This window comes from Delphinapterus leucas, chromosome 10 (genome assembly GCF_059928025.1).
Source record: "Delphinapterus leucas isolate spDelLeu-1000000601 "Yukka" chromosome 10, BTC_Dleu_Yukka2, whole genome shotgun sequence".
Lineage (NCBI taxonomy): Eukaryota > Metazoa > Chordata > Mammalia > Artiodactyla > Monodontidae > Delphinapterus > Delphinapterus leucas.
Window position 1 is genome coordinate 19,623,391 of NC_143138.1, and position 20,442 is coordinate 19,643,832.

General features: G+C 40.5%; 1 protein-coding gene across 2 annotated transcripts in view; it reads right to left on the bottom strand.

The window, feature by feature from the left end:
- The window catches only part of TDP2 (tyrosyl-DNA phosphodiesterase 2), a 20,920-nt gene continuing 478 nt past the window's right edge, over positions 1–20,442 (bottom strand). Inside the window, exons 3-8 of one of the 2 annotated variants that reach the window (XM_089918418.1) lie at positions 20,248–20,313; positions 15,851–16,024; positions 14,809–14,900; positions 12,689–12,807; positions 10,974–11,144; positions 1–8,363 (exon numbers count right to left, since the gene is read on the bottom strand). In XM_089918418.1, coding sequence (XP_089774544.1) covers positions 8,082–8,363; positions 10,974–11,144; positions 12,689–12,807; positions 14,809–14,900; positions 15,851–16,024; positions 20,248–20,312 — 903 coding nt within the window. In that variant the 5' untranslated portion in view covers position 20,313 and the 3' untranslated portion in view covers positions 1–8,081. The remainder of the gene's footprint in view (positions 8,364–10,973; positions 11,145–12,688; positions 12,808–14,808; positions 14,901–15,850; positions 16,025–20,247; positions 20,314–20,442) is intronic. The other variant, XM_022562356.3, reaches the window with a different exon arrangement.

Sequence of the window (20,442 nt, forward strand, 5' to 3'; positions counted from 1 at the left end):
TTCAGTACATTCATTCTTGCACAACCATCACCACCACTGTTTATCTCCAGAACTTTTCATCATTCCAAACTGAAACTCTGTACCCACTGAACCATAACATTACCTGCTCTGGCAGTTCCTGGTAATCACTATTCTACTTTCTATCTTTATGAGTTTGACTGTTCTAGATGCTTCATATAAGTGGAGTCATACAATACTGTCCTTTTCTATTTGGCTTATGTCACTTAGCATAACATCTTCAAGATTCATTCATGTTGTAGCATGTGTTACAATGTCCTTCCTTTTCCAGATTGAATGATATTCCATTGTATGTAAGGACCACATTTTGTTTATCCATTCATCCACTGATGGACATGACATTTGAAGCAGAGGTGTGACATGTTCATATATCTGCTTTAGAGAGTAACCCCAGGAGGGGACTGAAGGATGGAACTTGTGAACCAAGAGAGGTTCTCGTTTCAAGAAAGTGAGAATGGTCAACTGGGTGGAAGAGGTCTAGTAAAATGAGGTCAGAAAAAGTTTCTCCTGATTTGGGGAGGAGCAGGTGCTGCATAGGAGTAGTTAGGAAAGCCTGATATAAACGAGGGAAGACTAGTTAGCTGCTAGTAGCATACTCCTAAACACTTGTGTGTCTGGAAAGAAGCTTTTCCCACACAGCAATGAAGTGTTGAGCATTTGGCACCTAGAATTTGAATGTCTTGAAGCTTTAAGACAAGGAGGCTGAAGATACTAAATTAATAAAATATTTCAACCTCCTGATAAGTACACATATACTGAGAGAGATGGTAAAGCCAATAATTTTATTGAAGATAAGTCATCTTAAGAGATCCTTTTGAAAAAATTCTGAAGACAGGCAACTATGTTATATTGACAAGAAGACATCCTACACTTCATTTTAATGAGGATAGAGAAAAAAAAAAGGTAAGATATGCTGATAATCACAATGTTAGAATAACAGGATTGTTATCCTAGAGAGGAGCAAGCCCTACTTCCCCACCACCACATAAGAAAACATTCTACACACTGTAACATTTAAAATTTGCAGGTGGCGGGGCTTCCCTGGTGGCGCAGTGGTTAAGAATCTGCCTGCCAATGCAGGGCACACAGGCTCGAGCCCTGGTCCAGGAAGATCCCACATGCCATGGAGCAACTAAGCTGGTGCGCCACAACTACTAAGCCTGCGCTCTAGAGCCCGCAAGCCACAACTACTGAAGCCCGTGTGCCTAGAGCCCATGCTCCACAACAAGAGAAGCCACCGCAATGAGAAGCCCACGCACCACAACAAAGAGTAGCCCCCGCTCGCTGCAACTAGAGAAAGCCCGCACACAGCAATGAAGACCCAACGCAGCCAAAAATAAATAAATTAATTAATTTTTTTAAAAAGTGTAGTAAAATTTGTAGGTGGCAACACTGGAGTTAATTTGCCCTCGATACTTAATAATTCTGGTGCTTTACATTACAGCATGCAATAAAACCAACTTTGAAAATTCATTTTGAGGTCGGAGTTATCCTGTTACCCTAGCTACATTGCTTAAACAGATGTTTACTAGAATCCCTTGCTTATTTGAACTTAAGGAAAAGAATGCACAGCAGGTTGGACATAGTAACACTTTCCAACAGGTAACATATTCTACCAAGGTTATTTGGAAGGGATTCGAGTTAAAACTCCAATACCATATCTTTATCTACCTGTGCATCATTTAAGAAGACTTACTTTGAAATTCAAACACCTCTGGTTAAAAGACTCTGTCAAATGATGCAAAAATAGATGTTATTTTGGTCCAACCATATTTACTGCTTAATAGAAATAAATAAGAAAGTTTCTCACTATGGAATTCACATAAATAGTATCTAAAAATACAGATTTTAAAAAACAAATAAAACAATAACCCAGCAATTATTCCAGGCCTACTAAAGCAAAGCTCCTTCCTTAGGGTATCAAATATAATTACCTGGAATTGACGTGTCTCTAAGATTGTAATTATTATATTTATTATTGTTGTTGCAAAGATGCTGCAAGGAAAAATTTATGCATTTTATGATGATTTGACATTACAAACCAGAACAAGTTTTGGTCACATCAAAATAATTGTATTTTTAGTGAGAAATTATTTTGAAGACATAGAAAATATTTCCTGAAAAGAAAACTTACGTCAAGAATAACAATAATGGGACTTCTCTGGTGGCGCAGTGGTTAAGAATCCGCCTGCCAATTCAGAGGACACAGGTTCCATCCCTGTTCCGGGAAGATCCCACATGCTGTGGAGCAACTAAGCCCGTGCACCACAACTACTGAGCCTGCGCTCTAGAGCCCACGAGACACAACTGCTGAGCCCGCGTGCCACAACTACTGAAGTGCACGCGCCTAGAGCCCGTGCTCCTCAATAAGAGAAGCCACTGCAATGAGAAGCCTGCCCACGGGAACGAAGAGTAGCCCCTGCAGCAATGAAGACCAAATGCAGCCAATAAATAAATAAATTTATTTTAAAAAAAGAATAACAATAACAACTAACTTTTATTGAAGTTAGTTGCATACCAGGCAATGAGCAAAGAGCTCTTATACATATTGTTTCATTTAGTTCTTATAGGAATTTCATTAAGTTGGTCCTATTATTATCCCTATTTTACAGATGAAAAAACTGAGGCTAAGAGGAATTAAGGAATTTGCCAAATGTGACACAGGCATTAAGTGGCAGAGCCATGACCAAACCCAGGCCATCTGACCTGGCAATCTATTAATACATCACGGCCCCAGAAACAGTCACGCCTGGTCCTACAGATTTATTTAAAGAGAATGCTGCTTATCTGTCTGGCTAGAAAAAAAATTAAGTCAAGAAAATTTAACAGCAAATCCATTCTTGTACATTAATAAATTACTGAAGCTCTCTTTTGACTATTTTTAATACCTAAAGAGTTTGGCTGAATTATTTTTGTTATTCTGAAAGGAAATTAATTCCCTGACTTGGCATTTTATATGGCAAAGGTGTGATGAATCTTTCTATCACCTGTGGCTCTAAGAAGTCTTGATATATAATTATATTTTTCTTTTTCAAATTACAGAGGAATTCAGGTTTCTGTATGACGCCTAAGTCTACAGCTGAACTGACATTTCCAGATTTAATCATCTGTACGAAAAATTATGTAAAATGATAAGCATAAAATAAAATTTTATATTTGGCCTCATCTCGGGAGTCTCAATGATTTTGTTCTTCTTATAATAAACAATTTGAAACATATGGACATTGAACATGCATTTCAGGAATAAAGAAATAAACACTAACAAAAATTCTTGTTCTTTTTGGGGGGGAGTTGTCTAAAATTTACTTTTTCTATTATTATCATCAAAAATATCATTCAATTTTTCTATTTAAGCGCTGGAAAAACCACTAACATTTAACCCACAAACAAAAATATTTAGATGAGAAATCTAACGATAAAAATGGATATGAGTGGGTATATCATATTCTTTTCTCTCTCCATATACTTAAGAGAATGAATGATCGAAAGAATGATGACTTTCATAATCTGAGGTTTATGCTCTTGATTAATAATATCGTGATTCATATCCATTCTGTGGAGGAAGTTCAAAGGGAAAGAGAAAAAAAGCCATTCAAAGGTTTCAAGCTTCAGATTATGGTAAGATACAGAGACAAAATGAATCTAGCAAATAATAGCAAAGATCACATATATATTACCAAACGAAGTTTAAAGAAAACCGATTCTACAGGTCTAAGAAATTCAATTCATGAGATTGGGGAAAGATGCAAATTTCCTCGACTCCACCCTACTAAGAAACAATCGGTGCAGCAATCAAGAAAAGCCCTTTCCTAGATGTTCAGAAGAACCTTAAGAAAGTCACCTCCTAACTCAGGGCCTCTTGATTTTATTTTTCTTTGGCATAACCTGCCTACTTGCTGCCCTCCCTTCCCATCAATCGCCAGACGGGTTGCGAAGTGGGATACTGCATCGAGGCGCTGCTGGCCGCACTAAAGCTAGCCCCATTCGGAGCAGCTGGCTAGGAGCATCACCTGCCGTCCCACCTGCTCCTCTTCTTCTTCGTCTCCCGGCCCTACACACACACAGACACACACACACACTTTTACACACTGGCACGCGCATCTGTTGTCAGGGAGGAGGTACCGCCCCATCCAAGCCAAACCCTAGCTTTCTCTTCCCCAGGATATAGCCCCCGAGGACAGACTCTTGCCCAAACCGGAGACAGGATGAGGCTACTGCTGCGCTCTTACCTCCAGGAGTGACAGAGATCCTGGCCACCGCTCCTCTGCGCCAGGCCAGCCAGGCCCGCCGGGGTCAGCCCCGGTCTAGTCAGGATGCAACAAGGAGGACACCACCGCCCGCCCCCCGCATCAGCTTCTGCTAGAGCTGGGAAAGCGCGCGCCCGTGATTCAGCGCCTTTCCGCTGCGCCGTTACCACGGCGACGCGCGCGCACGCGCACACGCGCCCCCAGGGATGGGCGGGCAGCAGTCCTTCTTGCCTAGCTCCCGACTCCCAGCTTGGGCTCTAAAGGGTACCCAGGCGACGGACTCCCACCCCGCAGGCGACCAAGCAGAAGGCTTTCGGGCAGCAGGGCGGCCTGCATGCCCCACCCCCTTTCCTTCACCAACACTTTGACGGACACCGTGGTCCTAAACGGCTTGGGGGATGAGTGCCTCTTCCAAATGCCGCGGGCCAGGGTGGCTCTAGGGAGGCGCGAGCACACTACTTGGGTCAAAAACCCTTTGCAAATGTCTCCCCCGAAGCAAATTCACCCCACACGCACAAGTCCCACTCCTCCAGCGGTAGCCTCTTTAGGCCCTACTTTGTTTTGAGCACGTGTTGCTTTCTCAATGAGGATGGAAACAGGTGTTAGGAGGGGCCCAGGTCAACCCCACGCTTTATAGGTTAACAAGGTGCCCAAAGTATTTAGATTACATTTGCATCTATGGGAAGGTGATCATCTGAACAATAGAAAACTCATGTGGAAGACTCTTCCTTGTATTTATACTGTTTTCTTGTAAGAAAGATCCATGCATCTAGGTATGGTAACATAGGGCTCAAAAGGAAGCCAGGGCATTCCTTGCACATCCCCATGACTACAGTACAGTGCTTAGACCTGATGAACAAGCCCCTACTAAGCTACTCCCTGGCTATGGCTGGGCCTTGGATGAGTTACTTGCTAAACCTGTTTTGTCAGTTATAAAATAGAGATGGTAATAGCATTCCTTTAGGATGATTGTGGGGATTAAAAGAAAATGCACGTTTAAAGAATAAAAACTGGGCTTCCCTGGTGGCGCAGTGGTTGAGGCCACTGACAGTGGGAGAGGCCACAACAGTGAGAGGCCCGCGTACCACAAAAAAAAAAAAAAGAATAAAAACTGCTTGGGACTGAAAGAGTCAAAATCAGTTTGGACTAAAAAGAAAAAGGCAACCCTGCCAATTATCGGGCTGGGAGGACAGGCACAGATTAAGCCAGAAGCAAAATTAACAGGAAATATTTCCCCCAAAGTCGTGCAGCAGCTGTAAAATGACATAACAACCCCCTCTTTGAATGACTACTGCTTTCCTACCACAGACGCCCCCTTTGCTTTGCTATTTTCATCCGTAACTTGTGATACCCCACTGCTGAATTCTCCTTGCCTCATTACAGCACCCAGTCCATAGTTAGTCCCTGCTTCTCCTAACCTGCCTCTGAAAGAGTAAGCAACAGTACCAATCTGATTCTAAGACCCTCCTTCAAAGGGAACCCAAACCTTATGAGACACTTCCATCCTTTCTCTTCTCACCAGTGGCATTCCACTGTACCCCCAGAGTGACCTTTCTCACCACATCAATAAATCTGATGTACTCAGACAACAAGCCCGTTCCCAGGAGTCTTTAAATAAAAATTAAGTCATTAATACATGGGCTTAAAGTCTTTACATATATACATATATATAAGCTTAGCCTAGACTTCTAAACTCAGAGCCATTACAATGAATACCTATTTTGATACATATAATATCTATTTTGGTACTGACTTATGAAAATGTTAGTCTGCCTCCCTAGGACACAAATGTGAGGGCACTGTCTCATTTCATTTCAGCATTTATTGAGCTCCTGCTACATGCCAGACACTATAGTAAATACTAAGGATAAAATGATGTATTTTTAGTACAGCTTTTCTGACTTCGTCTGCTTTTTGTATGTTGTTGGTTGGGACATGTGTTCTTACTAAACTGCACAATAAAAGACAAGGAACAAAAAAAAAAAAGAAAAGACAAGGAACTATCTTTTTTTGAAGGTGGGAGAAACAGGCCTAGCAAGATTCAAGTACATTCCGTATCAGTGGCAAAGATGGTGCTTAGCATATTGATATATAACATTCTGAGTTGGAATTTCACCAAGGGGGGTAAGGTACACAAAGCTACTATACTGAGAAAACTTGAGATTCAAAGTAAAAAGTTCACGATACTGCATATTAGTAGTTTCTTAATTCTTGCATTATTTGAGAACTATTGCCCATCGAAAGCAGACCAAAAGTAGTTTTGTTCCTATTCACTTATAACTTGTTTCTTAGATTTTGTCACTATAAGGAGTAAGTGGGAAGGTATTTCACTTGGATGCTGAGCCATAAAATGATACTCCTTCCACTTTTAAAACAATTTGATAATTATTTAATCTAATACACACTACTACATATTTTAATTTTTATATTTAGCCTTTCACTCATCTAGATTTTTTCTTTTTTGTAATTTGAAGTGTGGTAGAGTTCTAACTTAATTATGCTTCCAAGTGAATAAGCAATTTATGCCAAAAATATCCTTTTCCCACAAAAATGAACTATTGCTTCCATAATACATGCTAAAATATTAGCATTAATACTCATTTTAAATGATTAAAATTATGATTAACATATAAAACTTTTCCAATATGACAAAGCATATGTTATATATAAATTCAGCTTGTCTTTTTTTTTTGCGGTACGCGGGCCTCTCACTGTTGTGGCCTCTCCCGTTGCGGAGCACAGGCTCCGGACACGCAGGCTCAGCAGCCATGGCTCACTGGCCTAGCCGCTCCGCGGCATGTGGGATCTTCCCGGACCGGGGCACGAACCCGCGTCCCCTGCATCGGCAGGCGGACTCTCAACCACTGCACCACTAGGGAAGCCCCAGCTTGTCTTTTTTTAGGTGTTTTAGTTGTTAATTTTGACACCTCTGATGAAAATAAGTTTCTGCCACTTCTCATTCTAATTATTACCGCCAGCTTTCATTTTTATATACTGAGGAAGTCAATATATTCTTGGCAATACTTGGCAGAGTGAGAAGCAACGTGGAAAGCTGTTTTCTTCCACACAAAGGTGCAACAGTAGCAGTGGAGCCAGAAACAGGAAGCAGGTAAAAACTTCAATCTCAACATGAGCACAAAAACATACTGAAACAAACTATAAACAAGCAGAATACTTTATTTAAAGTACATTCTCTTTTGGGGGAAAAAAATGTTTCCTTAAAGCACATGTAGAAGTGTTCCTCATTCATGTCTTGAAAAAAATTCAGTTTTACAAGTAGCAAAACTAAAAGGCTAATTCTTTTTACACATTTTTCTCTTAGAAAAAAAGTCCAATGCCTCTATAAAACTGACTTTAATCATTATCAAGCCTAACTTTGCCTCTGTTGGTAACATAACTACAAACATGAATTTTTAAAAATTAAGGGATTTTAAATCATGAGTTCATTTCTAGCTTACCAATTAGGCACTGTTAGCTGACAAAAAGTCTGATGTAGGACAGCTGCAATCTATTTAAATGCAGATCTAGCCAGCAGCTGTGAGCACTATTACAAGATAGCCTTTGTGACCTTTCATTAAGAGGCCTCATGTTCCGAACACAGGTATGCTTTCGTTTAAATAAACACTAAGATTTAGTTCTGAAATCTGAGGACACAATCCACAAAATAAAATCACAGTCGTTTTTTCTTTTGTTACAATGATCCAGTATATTAATTCCTCCATATTAAACTACCTTTCCAGACAGGTAGCAATTATATTTGCAAAAACACAGAAAAAAATTGCTCAGAACATTTAAAACTCATATTTGAAAAGCAGTTCACAATATTACATCTAAGGTGCACAGAAGACCCCAGTGATCACTAGGAAATCTACCACAGTCCAGTTTTTCCAACCCAAGGAGGTCCAAACTTCGGGGAATAATGTGGCCGCCTTCTGCTGCTGCTCTAAAAAATATTCGATCAAAACGAAGCTTACAAGTAGCAGCTATTCCAAGATTAGAGTTCATCTGTGTATCCCATGTATACTGGCAATGCTTAGGTTTGCCCAAAAACTCCCAGACATCCAAAATGTTGTTGGGTAAACCACCACATTTGGAAACCTAAAAAGAAAAAGAAAGAAAACTCTTTTCAGTCTTTTTTCCCTTATATTAAAAAGGTCTTTACCGTTACCACATCTAAGTGCAACTTTTCAAATCAGAATGCCACAGATTATTTATTAATGCACAAATGCAAAACTAGATACAACTAGATATATTATAAAATTATTTTACTGCATGATAATAAGTAGGTAATATAAAAATATCAAGAGAGACAGAGAAGTCTGAAATCTGCCCCTTCTCTCTTCTGCCACAAGTAGCTTCCTAACTTTGGGAGTCAGATAAAACTCAGAAGACTGAAAATCCATGGTCTCAGTTATTGCTATTAGTAGTTTTAAAAAAATGAACATTAAGTGTAAAGAAGGCAAAACTGTTACTCTAATCTATAAATTGAGTATACCATTTATATGATCCAATAATGTCAAATGCCTTCAGTTTTATTTGAAATTTACTAACAACATTAACTTTTCCTCCCATTCACACTCTAGGATTAAAATATTTCTTTTAGCGTGGTAAAGTATACATAAAATTTACGACCTTATCATTACAGCTCAGTGGCATTAAGTACATTCACATGATTGTGCAAGCATCACCACCATCCAGCTCCAGAACCTTTTCAATGTCCCAAACTGAAACTCTACCCATTAAACACGAACTCCCCATTCCACCCTCCCCCCAGCCCCTGGCAACCACCATTCTCCTTCCGGTCTGTATGAATTTGACTACTTTAGGAAACTCATATAAGAGGAATCATGAACATCTGTCCTTTTGTTACTGGCTTATTTCACTTAGCATAATGTCTTCAGGGTTCATTCACGTTATAGCATGTGTCAATATTGCCTTCCTTTTTAAGGCTGAATAATATTCTATTTCATGTATCAATATATGCATTTTGTTTATTCATCTGTCAATGGACACTTACACTTAGGTTGCTTCCATATTTTAGCTACTGTGAATAATGCTACCAACACAAGTGTACAACTATCTCTTTGAGGCTCTGCTTTTGCTTGCTTGTATCCACCCAGAAGTGGACTTGCTGGATCATATGGAAAGTCTGTTTAATTTTTGGAGGAATCCTTACACCATGTTCCACAGCAGCTGCACCATTTTACATTCCCAGAAGCGGTGCACAAGGGTTCCAATTTCTCCAAAACCTTGCCAACACTTGTTATTTTCTGTTGTTTTTTTATAATAGTCATACTAATAGATGTGAAGTGGTATCTCATCATGGTTTTGATGTGCATTTCTCTCACGGCTAATGATGTTAAACATCTTTTCATGAACTTACTGGCCATTTGTATATCTTCTTTCGAGAAATGTCTAAATCTTTTGCCCATTTTTTTCCTTTTTAAATTGTATTCAGGGCTTCCCTGGTGGTGCAGTGGTTAAGAGTCTGCCTGCCGATGCAGGGGACACGGGTTCGTGCCCCGGTCCGGGAAGATCCCACATGCCGCGGAGCGGCTAGGCCCATGAGCCACGGCCGCTGAGCCTGCGCGTCCGGAGCCTGTGCTCCGCAACGGGAGAGGCCACAACAGTGAGAGGCCTGCGTACCGCAAAAAAAAAAAAAAGAAAAGAAATAACTTTAAATTGTATTTATTTATTTTTGGCTGTGTCGGGTCTTAGTTGTGGCACATGGGATCTTTCATTGCGGCGTGCTGGCTTCTCTCTAGTTGTGGTGCATGGGCTCCAGAGCACGTGGGCTCCAAAGCTGTGGCACGTGGGCACTGTAGTTGTGGCGTACGGGCTCTCTAGCTGTGGTGTGTGGGCTCCACAGCACATGGGCTCAGTAGTTGCGGCGTGTGGGCTTAGTTGCCCTGCTGCATGTGGGATCTTAGTTCCCCAGCCAGGGATGGAACCTGTGTCCCCTGCATTGGAAGGCAGATTCTTAACCACTTGACCACCAGGGAAGTCCCCTGCCCAGTTTTTAATGAGGTTATTTTTTTCTGTGTGTTTTTTTTTTTAATTGTAGGAGGTCTTTGTATATTCTGAATATTCTGAGTATCTCATCAGATATATGATTTGCGAATATTTTCTACCATTCCACGGGTTGCCCTTTCACTCCATGGATAATACCCTTTGATGCACAACAGTTTTTAATTTTGATTAAGTCTACCTTATCTATTTTTTCTTTTGTTGTCTGTGCTTTTGGTGTCGTATCCAAGAAATCACTGCCAAATCCAATGTCATGAAGGTAAAAAAGGTTGAAAACAGAAAATCCAGAAGGAAAAGAGTTAGGGACAACTATGTTGGTCAAATCTTTCTGTTCTTCTTACCTTACAACTAAGAAACTGCAAATAAATGAACTTTTCTAAATTCTTCTAATCAGTATTTTCTCTAAACCCCTCTTGTTAATCAATATATATTGTTTTGTGTTGTCTGTTTCATATACCATATATATGTTTTCACCCAATAATGTAACAGCTCCTTCTGCCTCTGCTTCCCCTGTGCTAGGCAAGTAGCACAGGCTAAATAATCATTTGCTGAATTGCACCTGCACTTATACATTATGAACACATCAAAGTCCTAGTTTTAATAGCTTTAGTCAAAAGAAACCTAAATTAGTTTCCACAGCAATAATCTGCCCATAAACACTGAAATGACTTCATCACTCACTTCTTGATCCCTTAAATTTGTATCTCCTGCAAATATAACTGTAGCTGACTCTGGAGCCTCTTGCATTTTCTTTAAAACCATTTTCAACTGATTCATTCGTTCCTTAGCATGCCCTCTGGTGCTCTCCAAATGAGAAGTCATAAGGCAAAGTTCATTTCCTGACACACTCACCTGCAACAAGATAAATAATTAGAGTTGTTAAAATGATCCACTAACAATTAACACTGAACTTTTTAAACAGAATCAGTAATTATTCAACTGATTGGTATATATCAATATTTACTAGACTGAAACTATATAACCAGCACCGTGCTTATCCTTAAAGGTCAAAGAATACTGAGCAAGTACCCACTAATACTTCAAAACCTCCCTCGAATGTCAACTCCACTGGGAGCCCTTCCCCAGCATCCCAGGCATCAGTGGCTCCCTCTCCTATCCTCCTACAGCACGCTGTGTAGACTGTTTATAAAGTCCCCTAGATCGAACTGCAGCACAATTATCTCTCTCCTACAAAGCCCTGAGTCATTTGAAAGCAAAGATGGCTCTTTTATTTATTACTATGTTACCGAGAGCCTGGCACATAGGTAACTCAAAATAATGTCAGTTAAATGAATGAATGAGAATCACTTACCATTTGCAATTAAGATACCGACAATGTAAGATCTCTCATTATTTAAACTAATTGCCTGCAGAGTCCAGTTCAAATTCCTTCACATTGGGCATCCATGATCTCCTATAACCTGGATCCAACCTGCTTTACCAACCTGTCGTCACACTACCCCCTCTGTGCCCTCTACATCCAACTGAATAGAAGGCTCGTTTATAGCTACACATGCCCTCTTTCATATATACATACCCTGCTATGTACAATTTGCAAATGTTTGCTCATGGTGGTTCTGCCACCTGCACTGTTCTTTTTTTTTTTTTGCGGTACACGGGCCTCTCACTGTTGTGGCCTCTCCCATTGCGGAGTACAGGCTCCAGACGTGCAGGCTCAGCGGCCATGGCTCACAGGCCTAGCTGCTCCGAGGCATGTGGGATCTTCCCGGACTGGGGCATGAGCCCGTGTCCCCTGCATCAGCAGGCAGACTCTCAACCACTGCGCCACCAGGGAAGCCCTGCACTGTTCTTAATGTCTACATTTTACATATTTTTCAGGGCCCAATTCAAACACAACTTCCAACATGAAACTTTCACTGAACAATGCAGCTGAAAATCATCTTTCCTTTCTCTAAACTTCCATGGCACATCACTATACCTCTCCCATGGCATTTATGCCTTTCGTTTCTTTTAGGTACTATACATACAGTCTCTCCCCTGCTAATCTATGAGCTCTATGAGACCAAGATCTATTTAACTCATTTTTGTAAGACTCACAGAGTACAACACAGTACCAAGTACAGTGCATTTAATAAAAATTTAAAAATTGAAAAAAAAACTACTTTAGGAAGCAACTGTGGAATGTTAGCAAACTCTTATACATTAAGAAAACATCTAATGAATCAAGGATTTTATTTTTACAATTTGTTTATATTTGAAATGTATGTAAAAATTTAATTTATAAAGTTCTTTAAGACAATTTAAAAGAACCTATAAGTGAGGAGTAAATATTTTTCTAAAGACAATGGTTTCTTAAAAAGGACCCCATCATGGAACTATGAAAAAAAGTTCATTCTTTTTTTTAAAAAACCAGTCAATTTAAAAAAATTACTTACATGCACACACAAAAGGTTTCTCATCATTTTTGTATTTGGAAAAGGAATAATCTCTTGGCTTTTAAATTTCAATCTCGATTTCTTCAACATTATAGCTGTGAAATATCCTTCTTCATGACCTTCAAATGCGTGCGGAAAAGAATTTAGGCTGAGAGATCAGGGGTATCTGCAGTTTATCCCAAGCTCCCCTACTGAAAATTTTGTAACAAGCAGGTATAGATATTTAAATGGATATAAATCTTAAAAGTAAACTATTATTTCAAAATAGTTGAAGATGGTCAACCAAGTCCCTCTGTAACTGTAAGTATGGAAGAAATATAAAAGTGTAACTGGAAGTATGGAAGAAATACAAAAATAAAAATGCATTTACATAAGTGTCCAAAACAGTTAACAGTGCCAATACCAAACATAAAAATTTGAAAAATTTCTGAAAGGCAGAGTAGATGAGACTTAAACTGAGGCAACTTGACATGCAGTTACTTTTCACTCGGGAAGCACCAGAAAAATCACAGTAAGTGAATAAAAAATTTAGAAAGGTATAAACTTGCAAGAAGAAACAGAAAATGGAGGGGCAATGAATGAAAGCTTCCAAGTTTTTCAGAGAACAAAGTAGGTGGAGCAGTGGTCACTGGTTTATCAGAACAGAGGGGAACCAGGAAAAGAGGAACAGGAAGAGAAAGGAGAAGAATGGGAAAGGGAGGGGCAGGGAGGAGGGCAGCAGACTAGAAGGATGGCAGGTGGAGAGTCCAGCAGGTGGAAAGGAGGAGGAGAGGGAGAGAAAGGAGAAGGAGGGAGAGGGAGGGAGGAAAGAAGAGAGAGACAGAAAAAAGAATTTTCCAGAACTGAAGGTCACAAACCTCCAGATTGAAAGGTCCTACCAAGTGTTTGGCATAATAAATGAAAAAAAGACCCCCAAAACACTGGAGTTAAAAAGAAGAGCCTTGGGCTTCCTTGGTGGCGCAGTGGTTGGGAGTCCGCCTGCCAAGGCGGGGGCGTGGGTTCGTGCCCCGGTCTGGGAAGATCCCACATGCCGTGGAGCGGCTGGGCCCGTGAGCCGTGGCTGTTGAGCCTGCACGTCCGGAGCCTGTGCTCCACGACGGGAGAGGCCGCAACAGTGAGAGGCCCACATACTGCAAAAAAAAAAAAAAAAAAAAGAAGAGCCTCAAAGCTTCCAGAGCGGGAAGGGGGGGAAGAAAGATCAAGAATTAGAATGGCATCAGACTTCTAATCATCAATAATGGAAACTAGGAAGCACTGAAATCATGCCTTCAAAATTCTGTGGGAAAACGACTTTCTACCTAGAAATCTTTGTCCAGCCAAACTATCAAGGAACTATGAGAATAAAACATTGGCATTTCCAAATAGGCTGGGATTCAAAAACTTCACTCCCCATGTGCTACTTCTTAGAAAGTGACCAGAGAATGTGCTCCAATAAAATGAGGAAGTAAATCAAGGAAGAAAGCATGGGATTCAGAAAAACAAGATAACCAAAACAGAAGACAGGCAAAAGGAATCCCCAAGAGAATGCAGAAAAGTTGTCCCGCAAAGAGAGAGAGAGAGAGAGAAAGGCGGATAGAGAGAACCCTCTCTTCAGCAATTTTGGATTAAAAAGTAAATTAAAATCATACACTAGGTAAAAGTGAAAGTCAAAGAAAACATGAGATTTAGCCAAAAGTCACGAAATGAAGCCAAAGTGGTATATTAAAATGCACTTAGTAAAAACAAAATAGATGAAAAATCAAAAACTAAAATATTCAGGGCAAAAAGGTAGAAAAAGAACAAAATAAATAAAAAGAAATTAATAAAGACTTTGAAAAAGCATAACCACAGTGCAATCACCACACTTAAACATTTTCTAACAATTTGATTTCACCAAAAAGCTACTTAGTGTCTCAAATTTCGGCAATTTATATTTTCCTGAAAAATCATCCATTTCAACCATTTTTCCACATATGTAATATTCTCCTATGATTCTTTTAGTATCCTGTGTCTGACTTCTTTTTCTCAAACTTACTTTATTTGTGCTTTTTCCTGTCTATGTTCCAATTGTCTAACTTTGGTTTCTCTCTCTCCTTGTTTTTCAAAGAAAAAGACAAGTTAAATAACAGGAAAACTGTTACCTGTAATAATCTCATAACTACTTGCTTTCTTCTTTAGGTAGGCAGAATATGGGGGAATAACTTCCTGTAGAAATACCACATCTGGGCTGTACCTAATTAAACACATCAATTTATGAAAAATATGAGGTATACCATTTCATTTGCAGCTACCTAGATTAGGAAAATGCCACAGCATAAAAGAAACACAAAATTATAGTCCTCTAGGACACCTAATATTCAATATTTATGCTGACCTTTGATAACTATAAAATGAGAAAGACCTGTGCTATTTAACAAATAATACTGTAAAGATAAAATTAAAAAAAAACATATACATGACAACCCTTCAAAGTTAGAAGAACAGGAATCATTGACACTAGAAACCAATAATATTAAGAGCCTACAATGGTCCTCACTCTTTTTTTTTTTTTTTTTTGTGGTGCGCGGGCCTCTCACTGTTGTGGCCTCTCCCGTTGCGGAGCACAAGATCCGGACATGCAGGCTCAGCGGCCATGGCTCACGGGCCCAGCCGCTCGCGGTATGTGGGATCTTCCCGGTCCGGGGCACGAATCCGTGTCCCCGGCATCGGCAGGCGGACTCTCAACCACTGCGCCACCAGGGAAGCCCCGGTCCTCACTCTTAACAGATGCTTTAAGTGTTATTTTCTTCAATCCTCTTGAAACAGTTATTATCCATGATGAAGAAAACTGAGCTCTGGAGAACTGAAGTGGTTTACAAATGGTTCCACAAGGTCACAGAGCTAGTGTGTGGCAGATACGGATCCTTTTGGTAATTTTCTTTTCATAGTAATAATTATACACACAGTTTAGTAAATAAAATAGTACTAGAAGGCTATGAACAAAAATTAGCGTTCCCTCTGTATCCCAAGCCACAATCCTGCTCCCAGAGGCAGTCATTCCCAATTCCTTCAGATGTTTCCTCTGACAGCCGGACTCTGAAGTCAGGACCGATTCCAAAGCCCATAACCTTGAACTGTTACCCTCCTTGTAGGCAGGTAAGACACGTTATCACATTACCATGACACAGATGTAATAATACTTACAAAGTTAAATAGGAACACACCCCTCGAGCCCTCTCTGGCAGATTGTTTAGGTCCAATCCATCAATATTCCAGGTAATAAAAGAGAACATGCTGCCATCTTCTTGCTGAACATTTTCAGATGTGCTGGTTTTAGAACTAGTGGAATCACTTGTTTCTTCCTTGGTTAGGTCAACACTGGCAAGATAAGAATGAAACACAACTTTGCAAATAATCTATAAACTGATTAATTTAAAAATTATTTTGTGACTCTCTCTAGCCCTCATTCTACAGGTAAATAAACTTTAAGAGTCCTAAAAGTATCTGCCTATAGAAGAGCAAGAGTCTGATGAGTGAGGAAAAATAGATTCTGTGTTATCCAAATGTCTGCTCACTTAGAACCAACTCAATATCCCTCAATGACATAGGTCACTAAAATGATTTGATAAATTATGACCCCAAATCAGACTGAGTAATGTAAGATTTCCACATTTATCTGGATTCACTTTAAATCACATTCGAAATAAGATCTCATTGTGCCAGATAAATAATGGCTACAATTCTTTGTTGTTCCCCTCACTGAGAGGTGAAGTCCAACTAATACCCTTCCCCTTGAATCTGGACCTTAGTGACTTGCTTGACCAATAGAATATAGTGAGAAGGATTATTCTGGGATTTCTGAGGCTTGGCCATAAGAAGCCTTGTAGCTTTCACTCAAGCCTTTTGGAACACTCTGCCCAACAAGAACCCTGAGCTGCTACATGAGAAATCTGACTACTCTGAGACTATCATGCTGGAGAGACCATGTGTATGGGCTCCAGCCCACAGGTCTGCCTGACCCCACCTTTCCCACCAAGGCCCAGACATTTGAGTGGAGGGACAAACATTATTAAAAGGCAACGGCTAAGCATTTATAAAATATACATAAATTTAAGAACTAGGGTTTTGTATTTATAATTTTAATAAATGTAATGCCAATTTTTAACTTCTTTAAAAAATTTTTATTTTTTAATTAAAAAAACTTTTTTGCCCACGCCACGCAGCTTTTGGGATCTTAGTTCCCCAACCAGGAAGTGAACCCGGGCCACAGCAGTGAAAGCGCCAAGTCCTAATCACTGGACTGCCAGGGAACTCCTGAAAAATTTTTTTTATTGAGGTATAATTAACAGATAATGTTATACTAGTTTCAAGTACACAATATAATGATTAAATATTTGTATACACTGCAAAATGATCACCATGATAAGTCTAGTTAACTTTTAAACTTTTTTTGAAATAATTTTAGACTCTTAGAAAACAGTAAAAAGAATTCTACTCAACACTCATCCAGATAAATGTTAACGTTTTACTTTACATTTACTTGCTTTACTCTTTTTATTCTGAAACATTTGCATAAATACTTTTGAATGCATTTCCTAAAAATAAGGACATACATACATACCCTAGTACAATTATCAAAAATCAGAAAATTATCATTGATACAATGTTATTATATAATTTAAAGATCTATTCAAACTTTGCCAATTGTGCCAGTAATGTCCTAATCCAGGATCACATGTTGCATTGAGATGGCATGAATTTCTTTCAAGCTCCTTTGATCCAGAATAGTTCTTCCGTCTTTGTCTCTCCTGACCTTGATGTTTTTGAAGAATACAGGCCATTTATTTTGTAGAATGTCCTTCAGGTTGGGTTTGTCTGATGTTTTCTGAGGATGTGCATTTTTTGGCAGGAATCACACAGAAGTGATAGGGTGTCCTCCTCAGTGCATCAGGTCAGGAGGCCTGATCCAACAGTACTGGATTTGTCTCCAGTACTGGTCACGTTAACTTTGATCCCTTGGTTTCTCCACTGCACAGTTATGATTTCCCCCCATGTAATAAGTATTTTGCGGGTAGGTACTTTGAGACTATGTAAATGTCTTGTTTCTCATCAACTTTTACCTATTAGTTTTTGTTTTTGTTTTTTTTTTTGGCTGCATTGGGTCTTCATTGCTGCGTGCGGGCTTTCTCTAGTTGCGGAGAGCAGGGGCTACTCTTTGTTGTGGCGCGTGGGCTTCTCACTGCAATGGCTTCTCTTGTTGTGGAGCACGGGCTCTAGGCGTGCGGGCTTCAGTAGTTGCAGCACATGGGCTCAGTAGTTGCAGCAAGCAGGCTCAATAGTTGTGGTGCAGGGGATTAGGTGCTCGGTGGGATGTGGGATCTTCCCGGACCAGGGATCAAACCCGTGTCCCCTGCATTGGCACGCAGATTCTTAACCACTGCGCCACCAGGCAAGTCCCTTAGTTTTAGTGTCCATTGATGATTCCTGTCTGAGATAATTACTACCAAGATAGTTCCCAAATGGTAATTTTTTTTCTAACTCTCACATGCCTTCAACATTTGGTAGTTGGAATTCTACTGTGAGGGAAAGTGTTCCCTTCACTCCTGGACAAATGTATTTATATCAGTGTGGATTCTTATTCTATGCTATAGATAAAGCCTCACTCTCACTGGCATTTGATCTGAGTTCCAAGAGACAACAGACCACAGCCTCATCCATCACTTTGCTTGTTTTCTGCCAATTCATGATTCTGGGCTAGGGGACTCCTAATGGTCCTCTACCCCACCATTACTCAGCTCCACCCACTCTTTTTTTGAGGGACGATTTCAGGGACTCCACCTCCTTTGTTCCAATTTCTTTACTGACTACAATTTAGGATACAACTAACAGACACCAACACAGGCTAGTCTGAGTAAAACAAAAGGATTCACAAGGAAACAATCGTGTCCCAGAGCCAAGTACAGGAACACAGCTATGCCTATGGAAGTTCGATCAAGGCTCTCTCTCAATCCTACTCAGCGTCCCTTGGTTTCACTCTCTCTCTGCAGACTAGCATTCTCAGCTTCCCCATGCACAAAAGAGTATGGGTATGGGTCCCCCACAGGTACTGAGTTAACATGTACAGTCCCAGCTTGACAGGAAGATTCACTAAACACTCTTGGTCCTAATCCCAGGAGAGAGGATCTGACTGGCCAGCACGGGCTAGGTGAACACCTACTAATCTAACTGGCTCTAGCTAATACAACATGGGAGCCAGAGATATGTCACTATGAATGGGTAGACAATTCCCCAACAACAGGCCTGGCAGACGGAGAAAGGAGCCTAAAGAAATGATCTTATCACATTTAAAAGACAGTGCAGCTGAAAAGATCACAGGGAGAAAAGAGTATCTACTATGAACAGTTAACTGTAGAGGCTGCCCATACAGCTGGGAGAACTTTATATATTCGATTCATACTTATTGAGAGCTTATTACATGCCAAATATTGTATGAGACTTTGGGAAATCAACAATGTATGACACAGATACTGTCTTCACCAAATGTGTAGTCTAGTGGGAGATATAAAATACTAAATAGAGATTATAATATGAATTAAGTTGTCATGCATGATGCTATATAGAATTACTTAAGAGGAGAGAACCTTACCCAGACTTGGGAAATCAGGGAAAGCTTCTTGAAGACAAGTCATGTCTGTAAGGCCAGCTGGCCCGGGGAAGAGGAAGCATCAGCCGGTTCCAGGAAGAAGAAGCATTGAGGCAGAGGGTTCTCACGTATTCTGAGAATCAACAGAGACTCTCCCCCGACTTCCTGCCCCAAGGACGGGGGTTGGGGGAGGGGTGGGAGACTCAAACCCCTGAAAGTAAGCTAGTCAATACGTAGCCCAGCCGTAGCTTCACCAAATAAGGAATCACCCTGCATAGCAAACCACCCCTCCCTTACACCCCAGTAAAAATCTCCCACGCCTAGGACTGGGCGCGACTTCTCTGGCCCCTTTCTCTCGGACCAGTGAACCTCGCCCGGGAGCGCTCCCTAATAAAGCTCACTTGAAGCTTTCCTCTGTTTCGCGGTGCCGTTTCTTAAGATCCGACCTTACAATGTCTAAGCTGGACTTTTAAGATAAATGTTACTTAGCAAGGAAGGAGGAAGAAAAGGGTTCTAGGCAGAGATGATAAATATCTTTACAAAAGTTGAAAGGCAAGAAAAAATGGCCCACTGGAGAAAGGGAAAGTTTGGTATGCCTGAAAGTTTTGTAAGGTAGGAAAGAGAGTGTGAAAGGAAACGAATCCAGAAATATGGTCAAACCGTGGAGGGACCTGTAAGGCACCTGGACTTTAAGAGCAGAAGTGCATGAATTGGGGAGGGAGCACTGGAATAATAGGGGCGGATGTGCAGTTTATAAAAACTATTATCCTGGCCGGGCGGCAAAGAATAAATAACAACAATATAAGAAGCAAGAAGACTTCCAAGTTACCATTTCTCAGTAGAGGATTTTGCCTCATTCATTTGTTTTGAAACTCTTGCTTACATATTTCCTAAACTTGGAGTCAAAAAATTACATTTCAGATATTCCCCCACTCCCCACCCCCCGACTCCAAAGTACCTTCGAAGTGACAGCCTGGACTTCGGGAGAGAAGCGTCAGCTCCGCTGCTGGGATGCGTCTCCATCCTACGCACCAACAAAAACCCTCAGCCTCCGGCTATTCAGAGGCGAGACTTGCCTCTACTCAAACCCGGCCGTCCAACTCGACTGCAGGTCCCAGGACGCCCAACGCAACCCAGTACAAACTGCCCCCGC